The 21,001-nt window shown below is 36.8% G+C and overlaps 1 protein-coding gene across 1 annotated transcript in view; it reads left to right on the top strand.

The window, feature by feature from the left end:
• The window catches only part of IARS1 (isoleucyl-tRNA synthetase 1), an 80,497-nt gene extending 67,453 nt beyond the window's left edge, over positions 1 to 13,044 (top strand). The window contains exons 31-34 of the mRNA XM_070933684.1: positions 710 to 835; positions 5,031 to 5,171; positions 6,202 to 6,354; positions 12,541 to 13,044. Of these exons, the coding sequence (XP_070789785.1) occupies positions 710 to 835; positions 5,031 to 5,171; positions 6,202 to 6,354; positions 12,541 to 12,623 (503 nt within the window). The 3' untranslated portion in view covers positions 12,624 to 13,044. The remainder of the gene's footprint in view (positions 1 to 709; positions 836 to 5,030; positions 5,172 to 6,201; positions 6,355 to 12,540) is intronic.
• Positions 13,045 to 21,001: the final 7,957 nt, after the last annotated feature.

Below are 21,001 nucleotides of genomic sequence, written 5' to 3'. Positions count from 1 at the left end.
ACATGATGCCTTAAACGATGCACCATATTATATAATTCATAATTAGAATGATGGCTAAATGGAATGGAATTTAGGGACTATACTTTTGTTGAAACACCCTAAAATTTGAATTCCATTTTTAAAAGGTAGCTCACACTGCAGTTCTATTTTATTTGTCATGACCTACCATTCCAAGATCATTTTCATGAATGCTATTTTTGGATGAGGTACTCCTGAATTTTTATACTCCTGTGCCTTTAATTTCTGTTTCCTAAGTGAAAATTTTTGCATTTAACTATTTCTCTAATATAGTATAACTGTTTTGAATTTTATATTACCTTTTTTATATTAACTGTCCTACCCAATTTTATGCCATCTGCAAATTTGATTACTATTACTCCAATAAATTTGTTGAGGAGTGCAGGATCAAGCTCAAACATTGTAAAGCCCCTGTCAGTATCTCCTGCAATCCAGTGAGCAGTCATTAAAGAGCATTATTTGGCTACAAGTTCCAAGCAGCCACCTAATTCTCATGGCTTCCTGCCCACATTAACTTGCTTATTAATAAGACTATTACAAAGTATTTTATCAAATGCTATGATGGAATCAAAGAACCCCAAAATAACTAAGAAGTTATATTGCTACATACACCTATTGTTAACTGGTGAAGAAAACAAAATCTTATTAGCATAATCTTATTAGCATTATTGATATATATTTCACTCTCTAGATGGAATGGTGTTGCTGGAAAATCCGAAGGGAGACAATAAATTAGACTTCACCAAACTTGTTACTACTATTGCGTGCATTTTTGGTCTTGAAAAAGCAAAAGTAGCAATTTATAGTGGAAAACAAGGTAAGTAGAATTTCAGAATGATAGATATCCTACCCCAAGTGTGACATTTTTTTTAAAAAAAATTGCAAATAGGTCTGTTTCACAACTTGCTTTTTACCAAGTGTGAAAAAAAAATTGTACACTCTTGAAATAGATTTATATGCTTTAAAAAAACCAATTATGCTAGCTGTTTTCATGATAAATTTGGTATATATTGGATAGAATGCCTTTTAGAGTGCCATCTATTTGTTGCTTTTATCCAGAAAGAAGATGACTTTGAATTTAAGGCAGTTCCTCACCACAGAGGAAGATTAAACAGAAAAGCCTATTTTGCCTCCGTTTCTATACACTGTGTCACTCTAAGAGAACTCTTTTTTCTTAAGAGTTAATTCATTTTAAAAGCACATTATTTTACAGTCAATACAGAAAATAAATTATGAGAATATTTCAAATGTTGATAAAATTGGAATGCTTATTTATTTCCGCATTGTCTCTTGGGAAGATTTCACTTTGTACTGGTGACAAAGAAAATTTTGTGTTGAGCCACTTCATTGATTTTAACATTGGCACTATTTTTTCTCTTCAAATCAATTGTTTTTCCCAGCAACTGTATCATCACAGAACAAATCAGATTGCCTCTGTTGATAGACAAAGCATAAAATGAAAATAGTACTTAGTTGTCTTGTATAAACATGGCAAAGACTAAGTGTTTCTTTGGCTGCCAGCATTTTTGGATTATCCGGGTTTTTTTTTTTTTTAAAGCAGTATGTTTTGCTCATAATTTTCATTTAATGCAAGCAAAAGTAGGACACAGGAAACACGACAGTTAATAGACTCTTAAACTTTTATGACTTGTGTCAGCTTACCATAACGGTGTAAACAAATTAAAACAAGAATGGGCATGCCACAACTCATTTTATCTATTTGATATTACTATCTTTGGTTTGCAGGAAAAAAAAAACACATATAAAGGTAGTCCTCGTTGTGACTGTAATGGAGCTTTCCCATGGCATGATGGTCATTAAGCGAGGCATCCATGTGATCACTTCACTTAATGACCTCCTGTCTGCCCTCCCCAATGCAGTCTAAAAAAAGGGGTTTCACCCACTCTATCTGAAAGACTGGGAGAACAGCCAGGTCTTTAAGGCTTTCCTGAATACCATCAAGATGGGATTGGTCCAAATTTTAGGGGAGGGAGGGGCACCTCATTTCTGAGGTTAGACAGCACCGTAGAGAATATGCGCTTCCTGTGTATCAAAATGGGATATTGTTTGATTGCGAGGGCCTGGAGCATTTTTACTGTTTCGACTCTCACTGGACAGTCCCTCAGATAGCCAGTTCCCATGCTGTGTAGGTTTTAGAGATGATCACACCATCTTGAATCACACTTGGAAACATATTGGAAGCAGTGCAGCTCATGAAGTTAAGGAATCATGCTGCATCATGGTGCTGCATCATTCTGGATTGGGTTTTGCTCCAAAGTGGTCTTCATGTGAAGTGGATTGCAGTGGTTGAGCCTTGAGGTGACAAAGGCATGACATAGGGAATATTGGAGATTGGATGAAAATCATTCAGATCTATTGATCTGCAACAGCTGCTTGAGAAGGAGGTGCATCTTTTCTTGTTTCTCTGGAAACATTTTGTTACTTACTACTGAAGATTCTGTAGTATGGATTCAGTAGATTCCTCCTCCTGAGAAAACTGAACAAGTCGGCAGGGCCAGGATCTAATAAAGAAGTGACTGGGTTAGCAATCCTAATGATGACTATCATCGAACATAATAAGAGTGAAAAACGTACTGTATTTTGCAGTTCTAATTGCCACAATATAACCCCTGATGTGGACTCTTGCCCATGTTCAGCTAGACTCATTCTTTGTCTTATTATTATTATTATTTATTTATTAGATTTCTATACCGTCCTTCTCCCGAAGGACTCAGGGCGGTGTACAGCCATATTAAAACACATATAAATATACAAAATTTAAAACAATTTAAAATTGAATATATAAAAATTTGGCCCATAGATTCTTCCTCCAGTAACAATAGCAATAAAATAGCAATAGCATTTAGATTTATATACTGCTTTACAGTGCTTTACAGTCCTCTCTAAGCTGTTTACAGAGTCAGCATATTTCCCCCAACAATTTGGGACAGCATATTGCCCCCAACAATGATGCTCTAGGAATTTCTTCTGGCCTTTCATCCGGAGTTGATCTCTGGGATCAACGGACAATGAGATATCATAGAAGAGCAATCCAGTCTAAGGTCTTTCCCAAACACTGCCCATATTAGCAGTGGCTAAGGTCTCAGCAAAATCACTCTTCAAGGTCTCAGAAAAAAGTCCGAGTTCCCTTTGAAATCCTGCTGGGTCCATCAGTTGCCTGGGCTGGACTGATCTAATTCCCCCCAGCAGCTGACCAGATGCCTAGATGAATGAAAGGAATAGGCCTTTTCCACTAATACTGAAACACATCGTGGCTATGATCCTAGACCAGGATAAATTTATCAGAACTGGATAATGTTGATAATGTTACCATCTGCAGCATCATGTACAATAAGCAGCACCAGAGGTAGTTTGGGACAAACAAATACTTTCTAATCCAACTATAGGATTAGTTTTGGTATCAATCTAGAACTATGTTTCTCAACCTTGGCAATTTTAAAATGCATCGAGTTCAACAGTCCGTTTATATCTCATTATAATTTCTGTAGCAATTATCTATTGCCAGCTTGCTGGGCCTACTCGCAACTTCACCAGAGACCTTTTGGCCAGGCATTTCAGGGTGACCCAGGATGGCCTTCATGGCTGTCGTAGTGGCATACTTCACCCAATTGTAGCAATCCCTTACTTTGTTCTGTTACCATCTTTCACAATGTGGATGTGAGGTTGCACTTTGAGAGATATTGGGACAGCTTGCTCTATTCCTACAACATAAGACAGTACCAATCAACACAAAGAAGCATCTCATGCAAAACATATTCATCCCCATCCTATGTTAACAGTGCCAAACATGGACGCTTACAACAAAACATAACTGAAAAGTTAGTCCCCATGGAATTGAGATGTTTGAGGAAAGCTGATAGACTGACCAGAAGAGATAAAATCAGAAATGAGACCATACGAGAAAGAATTGGCATAGAACCAGTCTTAAACTATGTACAAAAATGGCATATAAAGTGGTTTGCTTACCTGGAGGGGATGTCATGGGATTCCATACCGTACAAGGCATATACAAAAGAGAAGAAGGTCAAAGAACATGAGGCAAACCCAAAAGAAGACGGAGAGATCACATCAAAGACACACTACAACAACATCAATTAACAATGGTTGAGGCTGCCAGAAGAGCAAGAACTAGAACTTTGTATCTCCCTTGATACCTGAAGTAGTAAAACAGGAAGAAGAAGAAGATGGACTTCAACTCACAGAATTTTCCACCTAGTGGTTCCCATGTTTTAAGATTGCCAAAGCTGAGAAACACTGATCTGGAAATATTCAGGCCAGTTCAATACTATGCAATACTAATCTTCACTGTTCATGTTTCTAGCTTGTGTGTAAATCTTCAAGAAATAGAATCAAGATCACGTGAAGTGTTAAATACCACTTTATAATGCCTTGGTAAGACTACATTTGGAATACTGCATCCAATTTTGGTCGCCACGATGTAAAAAAGATGTTGAGACTTTAGAAAGAGTGCAGAGAAGAGCAACAAAGATGATTAGAGGACTCGAGGATAAAACATATAAAGAATAGTTGCTGGAACTGGATATGTCTAGTCTTATGAAAAGAAGGACTAGGGTTGAAATGATAGCAGTGTTCCGATATCTCAAGGGTTTCCACAAAGAAGAGAGAGTCAAGCTATTCTCCAAAGCACCTGAGGGTAAAACAAGAAGCAACGGATGGAAACTAATCAAGGAGAGGAGCTACTTAGAACTAAGGAGAAATTTCCTGACAGAACAATTAATCAATGGAACAACTTGCCCCTAGAAGTTGTAAATGCTCCAACACTGGAAGTTTTAAGAAGATATTAGATAACCATTTGTCTAAAGTGGTGTAGAGTTTCCTGCCTAAATGGGGTTGGACTAGAAGACCTCCAAGGTCCCTTCCAACTCTGTTATTCTATTTTAAAAATAGATCCTACAAAGGAAAGTTCAGTTCATATCTGTAGCGTAGTGATATTATTCAAATGTTTATTTCTAACAACTTTTTCTTTTCAGAAGTAAAAAAACAAACAGATTTGCTGAGTCTTAATGGAAAGAAGCTTCATGTAACTGCAGGACCATTGCCAATTATAAACAATCTTGATGCCTTTTTATGTCAGTATATCAATTTACAACTAGTGAATGCAAAACCACAAGGTATGTCACATACAATGTTAATTGTCTGACGATAGATCATTTTATTAACATTTGAAATCTTGGACCTTTCCTGAAGTCTAGCTCGACTTAACCCTATCTTGAAGATAGTTTTCTTGCTTCAGTGGTAGAGGCTACACATCTCTGAGCATCACAGTCCACAACCTACACCAACCTACACTACTTAAAGAAACATCTTTTATCTTAATCTTTTAATAGAACGAATGCAAAAGCTGTTTATAAGACAGATGTTTTTGTAAAAAAACAACAACACTTTAGTTAATCTCTAAAATGATTGCAGTCTGGTCTTGCAATAAGTATTTAACCAAAATTAACCAAAACATGACTGGGTCTGGAGAGGGTTCTTCCTCTCTTGGAACTGTGCCCATCTGGGTTTCTAGTTTTGGCATCAGTCGAGACCCCAGGGAGAGGTGATGTTTGTGGCTGTCATTATCCATGAGTCCTCCAGTACCAGATCCTATGCTCTGCAGATAAGTGGCGTAAAATTGGATTCTAGGAAACAGTTGGGAGTGGTGCAGGTAGACCAGTGATGGCTAACCTTTTCTGGATTGAGTGCCCAAAGCGTACATGCGCACCCGAACCCCCAAAATGCAATGCATGCATGGCCCCCACGCATGCGTGCATGGTCCCCTTCCCCGTGCATGCGCAGCAGAGATCCAGTGACCAGCTGGATGGCGGGAGGCGCACATGCATGCACGGCAGAGCTGAACTGGGGTGACAGCTTGCATGCCCACAGAGAGGGCGCTGCGTGCCACCTGTGGCATGCATGTCATAGGTTCACCATCACAATGGTAGAGTGTCCTCTCTGCTGCTCAGAGGCAGGTGGAATTGAAAAGGGAAGGAGGAATAGTATATCTTATTGAGTCCAGCTGGGCTCAATCCAACAGATGTAGGTATAGGATTGCTTTGTAAAGAAAGAAAGAAAGAAATCCTCCTTATAGGGCACAAGGTAAATTATGTTGTGGAATTGTAAGGTTTTTTACTAAAAATTAAGACAATTCATTTTCTCCAGAGTGTCTAAATGGAATGGTGGGAACCCTTCTTATGGAAAACCCTGTTGGTCAAAATGGATTAACATATCAAGGGCTTCTGCATGAAACAGGCAAAATGTTTGGACTCAGAAGCAGGAAGCTAAAATTGTTCTTGGATGAAGCATTGACAAAAGGTAAGTACATAGATTGAGAAAAAAACCCTACGTTGTTAGCGTATTAAATTACAACCTGTTTAGCTTCTAAAATGAGATTGTAAATTAAGGTCAGCCTACATTTTATCTTTAAAATTACAACAGCTTTTTTCCTATTTAAAAAATAGGACAGAAATATTACTTAGAGGGGATTGTATCATGTGATGTAGAGCCTTTTAACAGCATTCTACTTAACATGGATCCACTCTAGACTGAGGATTCCATTTTTTTAAATTATACCTGAATGGCACCCTCTCTAGATGAATTTAATTAATTGCTACCTATTACAGATAATATAGCTTTTGACTTGATGTTTGACTTACTGTTACCCTGAAATTCTTAAGATTTGTGTGTTTTGACATCATAATATAAAACAAGGAGTCTTTAAACTATAAAGGTCAATAATATATAACTAATACTATAATATTAGTATTGTTCTGTGGAGTCCTTAGTGCTCTCTGAGCATGTTGGCTTGCAGATTTTTTATTGCTTGACTAGGTAATATCATCAGTGCTGGTGACATAGGCATTTGCTTCTTGTTTATATACAGTAGTTTGCCCTGCCAGTGTTACAAGGATGTGGCTTTAGTTCTTGGTAATTCCTTGATTTTGATTCCTTGATCTCTGCTTGGTTGTTTGTCTGGTGTTAATCTTTGCTTATGTGGGTGAAGACTGCTGGAGAAGATGTGTTCTGGTCTTTTTCTTTCCTCCTCAGCTTTTTTCTTGTCTCTTGAATGGTATGCAAATGTCATTTATCTTTATGTGTCTATTGATGGCTGATTTGCCTGAATGCTAAACTTCCATGAATTCCAGGAACAATCTTCTGTCTGTTGGTCCAAAGAGGCATGATGAAAACTCCTTAATCTCACAACATGTGGACAGATGGGAAATTCTGAGCATCCTAGACTAAGCTAAATAAAAAATGCTGGGAAATTCTTGGAAGCTTGGTATTCAGCCATCAATGGATTCATATTGCTTCATTAGTTCTGTTTCTGTTCTGTTAGTATAGTATTGTCTGTATGGTAATATTGCCAAAATATTAGTAATTTGCAGTAAAGCGGCCACCACATTCTCCAGACTTACAAAGAGAGTATGGTTTAATAAGAAGCTGGTGGAACATACAAAGATCCAGGTCTATAGAGCCTGAGTCCTGAGCACACTCTTGTACTGCAGTGAGTCTTGGACCCTTTATGCACGGCAGGAGAGAAAGTTGAACACCTTTCATATGCGCTGTCTGATGTATTCTTGTCATTATATGGCATGACAAAGTTCCAAATAGCGCAGTCTTGGAATGTGCTGGAATTTCTAGCATGTATCCACTATTGAAACAATGACATCTACGCTGGCTGGGCATGTCATGAGAATGGCTGATGGTCGGATTCTGAAAGATCTCCTGAATGGAGAATTAGTGCAGGGAAAGCGCCTTATAGCTGCGATATAAGGATATTTGCAAGAGGGATTTAAAGGCCCTGGGAATGGACATTAACGACTGGGAAACCTTGACCTCTGATCATTCAGCTTGGAGGCTAAAGATGCATCATGGCCTTCTCCAGTTCAAAGAGATACTTGTTCAGCAGGCTGAGGCAAAGAGGCAGTCCCAGAACCAGCGAAATCTGGGGGCTGGGCAGGGGACAGAATATATCTGCCCTCAGTGTGGAAGGGATTGCCACTCTCAAATTGGCCTTCTTAGTCACACCAGATGCTGTTTTAGGACCTCTTTCCAGAGCACGATTCCATAATGTTTTGAGACTGAAGGTTGCCAATGAATAACAATGAAATTGCAGTATTGTCTAGAGAAAAGAAAGGATTCACGAAATCTTAAACATAGAACTAACCTTAGAAGTAGAATAAAAATTGCTTCTGTTGCAGATTATTATCATTGCTTTTTATTTTATTATCTTATTATTAAAACATAACTGAAAAAGAAGATATTATAGACTCATGTAAGGTTTCATCCAATCCCAGTTCTATTATCATCAAACAAAGCCGTTGCCTAAAGTCTAAAGCAGCATATTGCCTGTTTCGTAAATCTGAAAAAGATAATGTTTTTGTTTTATATTATTTTAATAATTGTAATTTAGTAATAATTTTATAATTTACCTGCTGTTAAGATTAAACAGGTTGCTAACATGGAATGATCAGATATTAAAATTTTAATACATGCTGCATTAAATTCTAGAAAGCTTTGTTTTTGGTATTGCCCTAATTTCTAGGGTTTCTAGATTGAATTAGAAATCCTAATTATTGATTATTGATTATTGATTTAGGATATGTAATCTGGTTTAAATTAGAAGTATTAAAACCCAGCATTAAATTGAAAGTGGTTGAGAATGCTAACAGGGATATAACTTGTGATGCATTTTACTTCAATTTCTTTTTAAAATATTTCATAACATTTTAAAACCATAACAACCCATTAAAATGAAGAAAACATTTACAGTATAGTGGATTGAATATCATTTATAAAGTGAAGGAATGGCAGATCAGTGATTTGCAGAAATGATCTCTGCTAGCAAACTAAATATAGGTTCAGTCCCGCCAAATTCTGCTTGCCACTATTTTAGCTGTCAAGCAAAAAGTGAGAGATCACCCCCAGTCTCCTTTGGTTGAATATCAAACTTCCTGAGTAGTTTCTTAGTCTGATTGCTCTGTACATCACAGAGAACCTAAAGGGCAGGTTCAAGTATGAATAATTAACACAGAATTTTAGGGATGTATGTGTGAAGAGATGGAGCAAGTACTGGGAACGATCATTTCAGCACCATGATTGCTATTTATGTCTTTCTCCAAAGCCGAGCCCAAAGGGAGCCTGAGCCTGCCCATAACCTACTTAAAGATGGTTCTAATTTTAGATATTCTTGCATTGACACATTAAGTATATTTGTCATATTGACATTTTTGTAAATGGTTTAGACAGCAGATCTGTAATAACTGTATCATCTCAGATAATAAAAACGGTATTTTCCCTGAAAAAGAAGTATAATAGAGGAAACATAATAAGCAGTATTTAGGAAATTGTTAATAATGATTGAGTTCCACAGATGTTCTCTTCCCCTCCCCTCTCCTCCCCTTTCCTTCCCCTTCTCTCTGCCCTGTCTCCCTTGCTAAGTTTCCAAGAGTTACAAAACAATATTCTTGGCACATCTGTTCTGGATTGATAGACATTTGCATTGCAAATAAGAGATAAAATGGGAAAGATACAGCATTACGGTATATCGTGTATGGGAGGGGAGAGGATAGGATCTTAAATATTTAACAGCTCAAGACTTGAATGCTCATATCAATCATGTGATAAACTTGTAAGCATATGTTATTTCAGATTGTGATTTAGAAAGCCAGAAGCAAATTTTAACGCATGAAGTTGACATGTTTTATGCTGGGCTGACCTTGAGGGTAACTCAGAAGCTGCAGTTAGTTCAAAATTCAGCAACCCAACACTGCCAAGAAGGAAGCAGGTTCAACAGTGTAAGAACCTATGCAGAGGTCATGGCATCGCTCACCAGTCAACTTCCAGAACCAATTTACCTTTATTTTTACCTTCACCTTTTCAATATCTGAGCAAATATTATTTCCTGCTGTGTCAGTTTTGATAGAAAACCGGCTTTATGCATGGAAAAAATTGGGAGTCTTAGGAAAAATTGATGGTGGTTCCTGACTCTTTTTTATATTGTAGGATGAAAATAACTGTTCTTCATAGTAGATAGATTTCTGTGTCATTGCTATCATAATAATAAGAAGCAGGATGATGTAATTTATCTGTTGTAGATGCTGTGTCTACTCAATATGACAGAACTCATTAAAGCACAATGAAATAAATGTCAAAACGTCCAGCTTTGCTTTATGAAGCAATTGCACATGTCCTACAATGCAAATTATTTGTGACCCTGAGTGCTCTAGGTCTCCTCCCTCCGACTTTCCTGCATTCTAACTACATTTTTTGGATATACTTATATAAAAGCTAGTCTTACTTAACTACTGCAGTGCTATTACAGTTACTCTGTCTCAACTAATTTCTTGAGTAAACATTTTAATATCTGCATGGTATAAACTCCAAATTAACTGAATATAATTGACCCAGCACATTTTGTATAGCTTTTTTTTTTAAGGTTTAATTTTAGCTGTCAAGATCTGATCCCTTTATCAAGAAACTATGTTTTTTCATTAAAAGAGAATCCAAGATAAAATTAATCTTGTAATCCTAAAACAGCAGATCTTTCAAACACAGTAAGATGGCATAAACATATATATATATGAGGTACTTCTCCGTTCCCCCTTCCCAAATCTGTTGATAATCTGCTGGGAATAGTGAGTATATGAACTTATACCTGAAATAATGAAGGTCTAAGAAGCCTTTTGAAGATCTCTGTTAGCTATAATTGGTTATAAAAGAGCAGATTCTTCCATCTGCAGTACTTGCTCTCCTTCAAATTTTAGTAATTCACAGAGGTTAAGATGAAACTTTCACTTATTAGAATTAAGAGGAAAGTTCATTGTCTGAGATATGATTAAACAAATTTAGCTGCAATGCAGAGGCACAAGGTATTTGTATAAGCTGTAGGAGCTATTTGCTGCAAACCTTCCTTAATACCTTAGCTGTATTTTGAATAGTGCCTGGAAGCCAACTAGAATTTGTTCCAGGCCTTGCAGGATAGGTGTAACCCTTGAGCAAGTTTCCTTGTAGCTGCAATCTGATGAAGCAGGTTGTCCAAAGAGGCTTCAGAAGAAGCTTCGTTCAGAACTCAGGGCAATAATAACTTCCTGTGCTATTTCATAATTTGTATATAACATAGCTTGTCTGTTATCCAGAGAATGTTTATAGCACATTAGATCTGTAAAATAAGTAAAGTATAGCCAAGTAACAAATAATAATCTAATTTAGAAATACAGTAATCGTTGCCAGTAATGAAGCTAGAGCTTCATTCCCAGACCAGCATTATTCATGTACTTCCTATTCTTAAGGCTATGAAGGGAATGGCCCAAATTCGTGACCCAAAAAATGACTTGTTTAATTCCTGGAGTATAAACCTTTACTTTACATTTTTTTTAATTTGATTTATATGCCGCCCTTCTCCGGAGACTCAGGGCGGCTTACAATGCGTTAAGCAATAGCCTTCATACTTTTGTATATTTTATACAAAGTCAGCTTATTGCCCCCACAAACTGGGTCCTTATTTCACCTACCTTAGAAAGGATGGAAGGCTGAGTCAACCTTGAGCCTTGGAGAGATTCGAACCAGCAGTAAATTGCAGGCAGCTGTGTTAATAACAGGGTGCGTAGACCACTGTACTACATTGACTTTGACTGCAGTAGATAGATTTTTCTGTATTAGATGGCTTCATTATTGTCTGCAAACCTTCTATAGTAAATCAGTTCCTGGTAAGGGGTTAAGAGATAAGTGGAGGCCAGATTTATAGTGACACAGGATACAAAGCTTGACAACTGTGGTAACAGTGCTGAAAGATAGGCAATTAGGGGAGAAAGTGTGATTTAATTGTGGATGCTTAATCCTGAATTTGAGAATGAAAGCTAGGTGTCAAAGCGCAGATAGCGATAGCAATAAGGCTTATATATCGCCCCATAGTGCTTTACAACACACTCTGAGTGGTTTACAGTGTCAGCATATTGCCCCCAACGATCTGGGCCCTCATGGAAGGATGGAGTCAACCTTGGGCTGGTCAGGATCGAACTCCACACCATGGACAGGGTTTGCCAGCAATACTGCATTCTAATCACTGCGCCACCAGGGTTAACGCCATGAGAGAAGGGCATTCTAAGGCTGGTACACATGACAGAGAAGCTCCTTGGGCTATATAAGGTAGCTCTCCCAACTGTGGAATACTGAAATACTGCCTTGCAGATCCTAATTATCCTAATGTAACTATTATCAGGTTACCTAACCTAAACCAATATAAGGTTAGTTCTCTTGATATAATAAAGCCGTGTAACTCAAGTATTCCACAAAACAATGCATAAAGCTATGTGCCGCCCACACGTTGGTGACAAAGCCCTTCAGATGCTTCTGTCTTTCCCAGCAATTGCATTTAATCTGATAAACAACATGGGGAGGGGAGAGCAGAGTGTTATTTAGAAAAGAATCCACAGTGTTACTTGTGAGGCATAATAAAAGTATGGTTGCTAATGCTGTTAATGTTTTTTCTTCTCTTTTTAGAGGTTACAAAGGAGACTTCCATGAAGTTCTTAAATACAAAGACACTGTATGTTCATGTTATACCAACAACAGCTGAATGCTAATTGAATTCATTGCCAAGGCGATGCAGTGCAGACTGATTTCCATGGAGAACCCCAGTTTGAAGTTGGGATATTTTCACCAAGAATCCTCACGTTCTGTAAGATCAGCGCATGTGTAATATGCTGCTTTTAAGTTAAATATAGTGAATTTTCATGAAGTTATGTTATAAAAGCTATGCAGAGTAATAGTCTCAGAACTTTGGAAGGATCTATGCAGTAAGAAATTGAGCGTACCTCACTGTTGCTGTTCTCTACTTGTTCAGTATGGAAAGCTCATCGTTAGCTTTTTTTTTTCTCCCAATGTTGATGGTCCTGCATTATTCAGATTTTACATTTACTTTAAACTGAATGAAACGAGTAATTTGGCATTTGTTTAATGTATCTAATGTTCCTAATTTTGAACAATAAATTACTTTATCTAGAAGGCTGTGTTGGTTTTGCTTTAAGGTGCCAAAAAAGAAACGAGTGAGAAAAAAGGAGGAGAAAAGAGGTGGAAGAAGAAACCACAGAAGAAATAAAAATATACTATATTACATAGAGGGAATCATGCAACCTATTTTTTGAAGGCATTGTTAGATATTTACCACATAAAAAATATTTTTAATTGTTTCCATGATGTAAATAGCTAGTTGATAAACACAAATCATATACAATCTCATGTCCAGGATGATAAATCTGGTGTCTTGTCATTGTTAAAGAATAAACATTTTTGATACATCTCCATGCTTGAAAAATCTATAAATCTTCACATAGTGATAATTTCTCAGCTTTTGATGTATAATTAAGCTGTTTACATCTTTAAATTATATTCAAATCATATTGAAATGATTTATAATCATATGCATATTAACCAAAATGAACATGCCTCTATCATGAGTAAAAAAAAAATATCTACTATATTCCAACTGGGATTATCTCAGAATGTGGTTTTATCATATGAGTAATTATAGAAAAATTATACCTCCAGCCTAATATCTTCCAAATGTGTGTTGATTTTTTATTTAGGAAATAAGATGAATATTTGCCTAAAAATAGGTCCAAGCTCTTACCTGATGCCAAAGAGATTTCATACTTTTTAAAATTGTGCAGAAAATAGTTTACTGATTTGATCACTTGAATTCTATTAATGTAAAGTGAAAATATATGCCCACTAATGGAGCTGAGACTTGGGAAAATTAGATAAAATCTAGGGTTCTGCTACGTTCTTAAAGGAATTAGCAGCTTAACATGGAATGCTTCCAAATGAATCAAATTTGAAATAATCATAATTGCAGCATTTATCCTTCCCATCAAATCAATTGGGTTTTTAATCAATTGTGTCAATTTTAACCACAATTTGTAATGTGAATATTTATAGCTGCAAATACAGTAAAAAATAAGATTCCTTGATACAACCATACTTAGATATTTTAAATAATTCAAGAAATAATTAGTTTGTTGTGAGACTAGGAACTGGGAGACCATGAATTCTATTTCTACCTTAGACATGATGTCCACGGGGCAGACCCTCTCTCTCAGCCCTAGGAGGAAGGCAGTAGCAAACCATTTCTGAAAATCTTCCCAAGAAAACTTCAGAGACTTGTCTAGGTAGCTTCCAAGAATCAGCACTGACTCTTAGAGATAAATATATTGCCCTGTTTCCCCCAAAATAAGATATCCCCTGATAATAAGCCCAATCGGGTTTTTGAGCGCATGGCAATAAGGCCAAGCGCTTATTTCAGGGTTCAAAAAAATATGTCAGGGTCTTATTTTCAGGGAAACAGTAGTAACAAAACTTACACAATATCAATACATTTTCTAATTTTTGAGACACATTAAAGAGGTTGTTGTGAGAACGGGGAGGAAGCAGAGAAGGAACACAATTTAGTTGAGAAAAGTCAATCCAGTTCAGATGATAGAACAGTGGCAAGAAAGTGTTTTAAAAAGATTCCCTTTTAATTAACTTACTACAGGTCTGGCTGGGGATAAAGTTTTTAAGATTAAGGTTTTATCTGAGGCCAGCATTAAAATGTTTTTCTGAAATCTGTGTAGTTGTGGCTTCTTTGGCTTGCCAGCTTGACAGATATTTTAAGAGTATAAGTATTCAGAAATGTTCTGTTTGTGTGATAAAACAGGCCACTAATTCCAAAAGTTAAAAATAGGAGAAGATAAAGGACATTTTAATGCGTTCCATGAATCATCTTGAAAAATACAAAAGTCCATTCTTTTTGTAATAATCCTAAAGAAAGGAGTAGAGTTCACATATTGATACACTTATTAAAAAGGAAAGAAATTTATTTATTTATAAATTTATAAATTTATTTCAAAATTTACAAATTTTGAAATAAATTTATAAATTTATTTCAAAATTATCATTGAACCATATCAAAGGTCTTTTCTGAACCACCAGAAAAGCGTTGACCTTTTTTTAAAAAAATGCATCAATTAGGTAACAGTTAATATACTAGTATCTATCTGATTATGACATTTTACAAAAATCATATTGTGCAGGACATAGGTTGGAAGGTAATAAAATTGCATGCCAAGGTGCTGATATTTTTGCACCAACATTTAACAAAGAAAATTGTATGGCAGCTTGGAGATTCAGCAGGCTCTTTCCACCCTTCAATATCATAGCACTAAAAGAGGAAAACTTTTATTTAAAAATGCATTGTATTCCAATAGTCATAAGACAAAACAATATATATCTTACACCATTAAGTGGGATAATCACTTGGATTAATTTTGTTCTTGTTTACTACAGATTCAGTATTAAATAATAGAAAAAAATAAAAATGAGCAAAATAATTAGATACTTTGGGAATCAAGCCCACTCACCTCATAATTAACTGAGTAGAATCACGAGGTATCTGAAGGAAATATCCATAAATAATTGAAATGGAGGTATAGCTATTTTAGCTATATCTGAAAGGATGGTTTAGAATATTTAGATGAAACATTCTTTTGTTTCATCTATTTTTCTTTTGACTTTGTGTGATGAAGTGTACTATTTTTGTCAAGTTTTATCTAACTTGAAACCTTTTTACATTCCAGAGGTTTACTGAGAGAGAAGTTTTGAGAACTCTGCTTTGTAGTGTCAGCTGTGCCACTTACATCCCTTTTTATTTAGCTACTTGACAGTTTTTAAACAACTTTTGTGGAAGAAGATCTGGAAAAATAATTACCTTTTCTACTTTCTATTCAAAGATTTCTGCTTGATAAGGCTTATGTGGAATACAATCCCATGTAATAGATCTCAGGAACTTCACAACAGCAAGACTAGGTTTTGAGCCAATTGGAAAAAGAAGCAGCTTGAATAAGTGGCTTGAATTTTAAGTTTCTAGTACTGTTGCTGTGATAAAAATTTTATATATATTTTCCCCAGGAAAGTTACTGTTGATTGATCCTACTCAACAGTGCAAGTTATATTTGGAAAACATGAATTATTTCTTTAATATTCTGCAGGCAGTTCACTTCTCTTCTCTTCTCAAGTGCGGGGCTGCAGGCTTCACCCCAGGGAGCCTCAATCGGGGCCAAGCTCTTGGCAACTGAGGTAAGACTGTTCTTGAAGAGGGTGTGAGACGTGTGGGGCCTCCTGCTGCTTTTGCAGCCTCAATCGGCTGCAAAAGCAGCCGTGATTCTTGCCGTCTCTTCTCCCACCCCCCTTGCCAGGCATGGCAGGACTTCCTGCCCCTCGCTTCTACCCCTCCCCACCCCTCCCCACCTGCCACCCTCAAATTGTGCCCCAAAATAATAAGACCCCCCCAAAATAAGGCCAAGATCTTATTTCGGGGTTCAAAAAAATATAAGACGGTCTTATTTTGGGGAAAACACAGTATCTATCTATCTATCTATCTATCTTTCATTTTCCACCCAGCTCGCGTGCGGCCCTGCTGCAAACCGGTAGTAAAGGTAACCCACCTCAAAAATAGAATAACAGAGTTGGAAGGGACCTTGGCGGTCTTCTAGTCCAACCCCCTGCTTGCACTACTTAAAGTAGCTACACTACTTTAGACAAATGGTTATCCAATATCTTTTTAAAAACTTCCAGTGTTGGTGCATTCACAGCTTCTGGAGGCAAATTGTTCCACTGATTAATTGTTCTAACTGTCTTTCTAAATTTTCTTTCTATATTTTCTAAATCTTTCTATATTTTCTGGGTAATGTAAGTGGTAGATACCAGGTTTGAGTGGTAGCAGTCCCTGAATCAGCGGTGCAGAAAATAGCTGTCTCTGGATTAAAGATGTCTCAGAGATGTCAAATTCCATGTGGCTTTTAATATTTACTTGGAAAACATGGCAACTTTGTCAGAAGGTTTGGGTTAAATGATTACTATCTGTTGAAGAATCTCTTGTTTCTTATATCATACATCATATAACATCAGCAAAAGAGAGATGGAAAGGTGCACTGAAGTATTTTCTTGCTGCTTATGGATGAATATGCTTACCAAATGTTTATTTGGACCTTGTCTTTCAATATTTTTTAAAAAACTGCTTAATGAGTTTATTAAATTGCAGTGTTAATAAACCTGCAATCTTGTTTAGATAGAACATTTTTTCTACATAAAAATTGAGGTATTCTTTTTTCCAATGAAATCTTTTTTTGTGGATCAAGAGAGTGCAGGCTTACGTTATTTATTAAGGCAAAACTGCTTCTTAGCAGCTTCATACTGTTCCTCCTATTGAAAGCACATAAACAGGGCTATATGACTTTCTTCTTGGAAATGAGCAGTGAAGCCTATTTTAATGATTTTTAAGGAGACATTAAACTTAAGATTTTTAAATTGCAGCATTAACCATACAGTGCTATTAACATTCAGAATTGTTGTATACTGAGCCCGAGTTCAGAATATTGCTGTATTAGAATGCCAGGGTTACAGCAAAAAAAGTGAAGATAATCTGAAATGAAAACTGTCCCTAATTCAAAGTATGCGTGATACTACCATGTTCCAAAAATAACATCATCACACATCACACATACTCTGCCTAGTAGAATGAATACCTTAAATGGACCAAATCCCATCATCTTCCAATTTCTATTCAATATAAAATACATCTGAACTTCACTTGCCAGATTTTCACCCTAGATACATAGCTGTATGTTCTGCAAATGAAAAATAGTACATCTGTTTCATATTGTTTCCATAGGCTGACTCACTGAAGCCTTGTGAATTGACGAGGATACAATTGTATTTCTAGAACTATAGGGACTCTGGAAAAAAAAAAGGGTGTGTGTGGAATTGGCACATATCTGAAATCAGAATGGACTGAGGGAACCGTTTCTAATACAGCACTGGAACTCTGCAGATTGGATTCTGGGGGCCTTTCCTGCTCTGCATTTCACAAGTAGAAAAATGCATAATGTTAAACTGTAAGGTTAACAAACAGAAAATTTTCTTAAATGAAAAGCTTTATCCACACACAAAACAAACTTTCATTTGGTGTAATGCAGGGGTGAAATCCAGCAGGTTCTGACAGGTTCTGGAGAACCGGTAGCGGAAATTTTGAGCAGTTCAGAGAACCGGTAGCAGAAATTTTGAATAGTTCGGAGAACTGGCAAATACCACCTCTAGCTGGCCTCGGAGTGGGGTGGGAATGGAGATTTTGCAGTATCCTTCTCCTGCCACACCCACCAAGCCACGCCCATCATGCCACACCACCAAGCCACACCCACATAATTGGTAGTAAAAAAATTTGGATTTCACCACTAATGTAATATAAATGGTAAATGATCAGAAAGTGACTGACCAAAAGACACCCAGCCAACTTTCATGCCTAAGACAAGACTAGAACTCACAGTCTCCTGGTTTCTAGCCTGGTGCTTTAACCACTAGACCAAATTGGCTCTAGTTGTAATTGCAGTTGTGGTTCTGCATTTTTTAGTGTTAATTTGCATTTCGATACATTTCAAAATACACTTAGCTGTTGCACTTTTATAATACGTGAAAATTAAGAAACATATATATATTAAGAATTGTCCTAAAGATGCGAGTTCCAGGTATAGTTATAGACCCATCACAAGATCATGGGTAAAACAAATGGGTTTAGAGGAGACAACGTGTGTGCCTAAAAGGGAAAGGCATAACAATGAGGGAGAGAGAGCCGGGAGAAATACCTTCAAAGCAATGCCTGATAACCCTGCGTTACCCCCCAGGGAGAGAAAGAGGCAACACACAATGGGGAAGGAGGCAGGGGAAAGTGCATCGTCATCGGTCAGCATGACTAAGGCAGAAAAAAAGATAATTACAGGGGGAAGGCAAGGGTGTGGGCCTGTTACACGCGCAATGACTAAATTGATCAGCATCACATAAAAGCAAGCAGCTCCTCAATGGGGTTTTTATACTCTGACGAAGTCGGTAGGGGCCGACGAAAGCTTAGCACAAGTTTTAAAATAAAAAATTTTAAACTTTTAAATGTTCCGGAGATCATGATGTCTATCGCCTCATATATATATATATATATATATATATATATATATATATATATATATATATATATATATATATATATATATATATATATATTTGTTTTCTTGTTTTTAAAAGGAAGAAACAGCTGCGATCACACATTGCTCCTAGAAGCACAAAGCCGAAAACACCAGATGAAGATGGTGAAGATGAAGACGACGAATGAGACTTCGTCGAAATGTTGCCAAGACACTTCCAATTTTACGTGGGAGAAAACCCGAATAACCAAAGACCTACATACATACATACATACATACATACATACATACATACATACATATACATACATACATACATACATATATATATATATATATATATATATATATATATATATTATACACACACACACACACACACACACACACACACACACACACATGCATACTTGTAAATGAATTACAAATGATGAAGAACTTGGACAGAATCAGATTTAATGACCGAGTAATAGAATTTGACACAGATCAGCAATAAATGTTTTCTTTTGCTTACAACTTGTATCACAGTATTACGTTATTATAGTTGACATTATAGTACGGCGGTTGGCAGTGATTTTGCACTTACTCAAATTTATGAATCTGTTACACAGTAGTGAGATATACAAGGCAGGCATAATGATTGTTGAGTTGAGAAATTAGGAGCGATATTGAACTCCCACAGCATGGAGAATATAACTAAATTGGGGCTTGGAGAAAGGATTGGAAGTTTTAATAGATCCTGTAACTATATTTTAGTTATAATATTGACTATATTTGCTATAGAATATGATGATGTCTTTCCCTTTCTTCTATTAAGTAAATATTTAAACATTGCTGTGCTGACAAAACATAAATGGCAAAGAATAGAATAAAACTCATCTAAATTTTATTTAGCTGTTACTTTTTCTTCTTTGACCTTGAGACGATATTCCTTTTTGAAGCTTGTAGAATAGCTGCTAGCTGCTTTTTTTAAATGGAAAGATATTGCCCTATTTCTGTTAATAACTTTTTGACCCTTTGCTATAGGGAAGAGGTAGAATTAATAAAATAGGGAAAAGAAATAATGACTGAAAAGAAAGTGATCTCTGCCTACTACGTTTATGTCTGCTACTGGAGCTATAATGCAGTAGCTACCCACTCTTCCCCCCCTTACAGCCTCAGCTCAGTAATAGAATTTAATACTGGCCAGCAATAAAATAGGCTCTGAGGCTGGCATTGCTCGCTAAAGAAAAATAAGGAGAGCACCTTTCATGAGATGTGAAAATAGAATTTAATGAGTCCTCCTCCAATTGTGTTTCCTTTGCATGACTTTCTTCACCCTGGGACTAAATAGAGTAGGACCAGTAGATTTGAAAGGAGGTTACAGAAAATAGACACATTAGGTAGAACATTCAGGTATGCAGGTGTTACACAGAGGGAAAACATCCTTAAAGCTAGTTGGCATAGCTCCTGCTTTGATAATGAGGTGTAAAATTGCTTGCGAGACACACACACACACACACACACACACACACACACACACACACACACACACACGGAAATGCTGGATTTTGAGATTTTCCAATTCTTTTGATTGAAAGAATGGTTCAAGCCCTGTGCTGTGGTTTTCTATGCTGTAGGACAGGGGTGTCCAACTCGCGTCATCACGGCAGCATCATGTGATGTATCGGGACTTCCCCCCCCTTTCTTAAACTGGGCGTGACGTGTCTAGTGCATGATGCATCCTGCCTGCGGGCCACGAGTTTGACATCCCTGCTCTAGGAATAATTTCAGTCATTGGTGTATAAAACCCTGATATATTATTTGTCAAAAGATATTCAAAGGATAGGTCAACCTGATTTTCTTAGGAAGAGAGTTTCATAACATTTCCAGAAGGAGGTGTGGGTCCCCTATGTCTTGAGTGTATGCGTGATTGTCTAAAGACAACCTGGGACTAGGCAATACTATTCCATGTCTCC

Source organism: Pituophis catenifer, unplaced genomic scaffold (assembly GCF_029215685.1).
Source record: "Pituophis catenifer annectens isolate HBS135680 unplaced genomic scaffold, rPitCat1.0.hap2 SCAF_2, whole genome shotgun sequence".
NCBI classification, from domain to species: Eukaryota; Metazoa; Chordata; class Lepidosauria; order Squamata; family Colubridae; genus Pituophis; species Pituophis catenifer.
The sequence above is the reverse complement of the archived record's forward strand: the minus strand, read 5'-3'. Positions and strand labels throughout refer to the sequence as shown.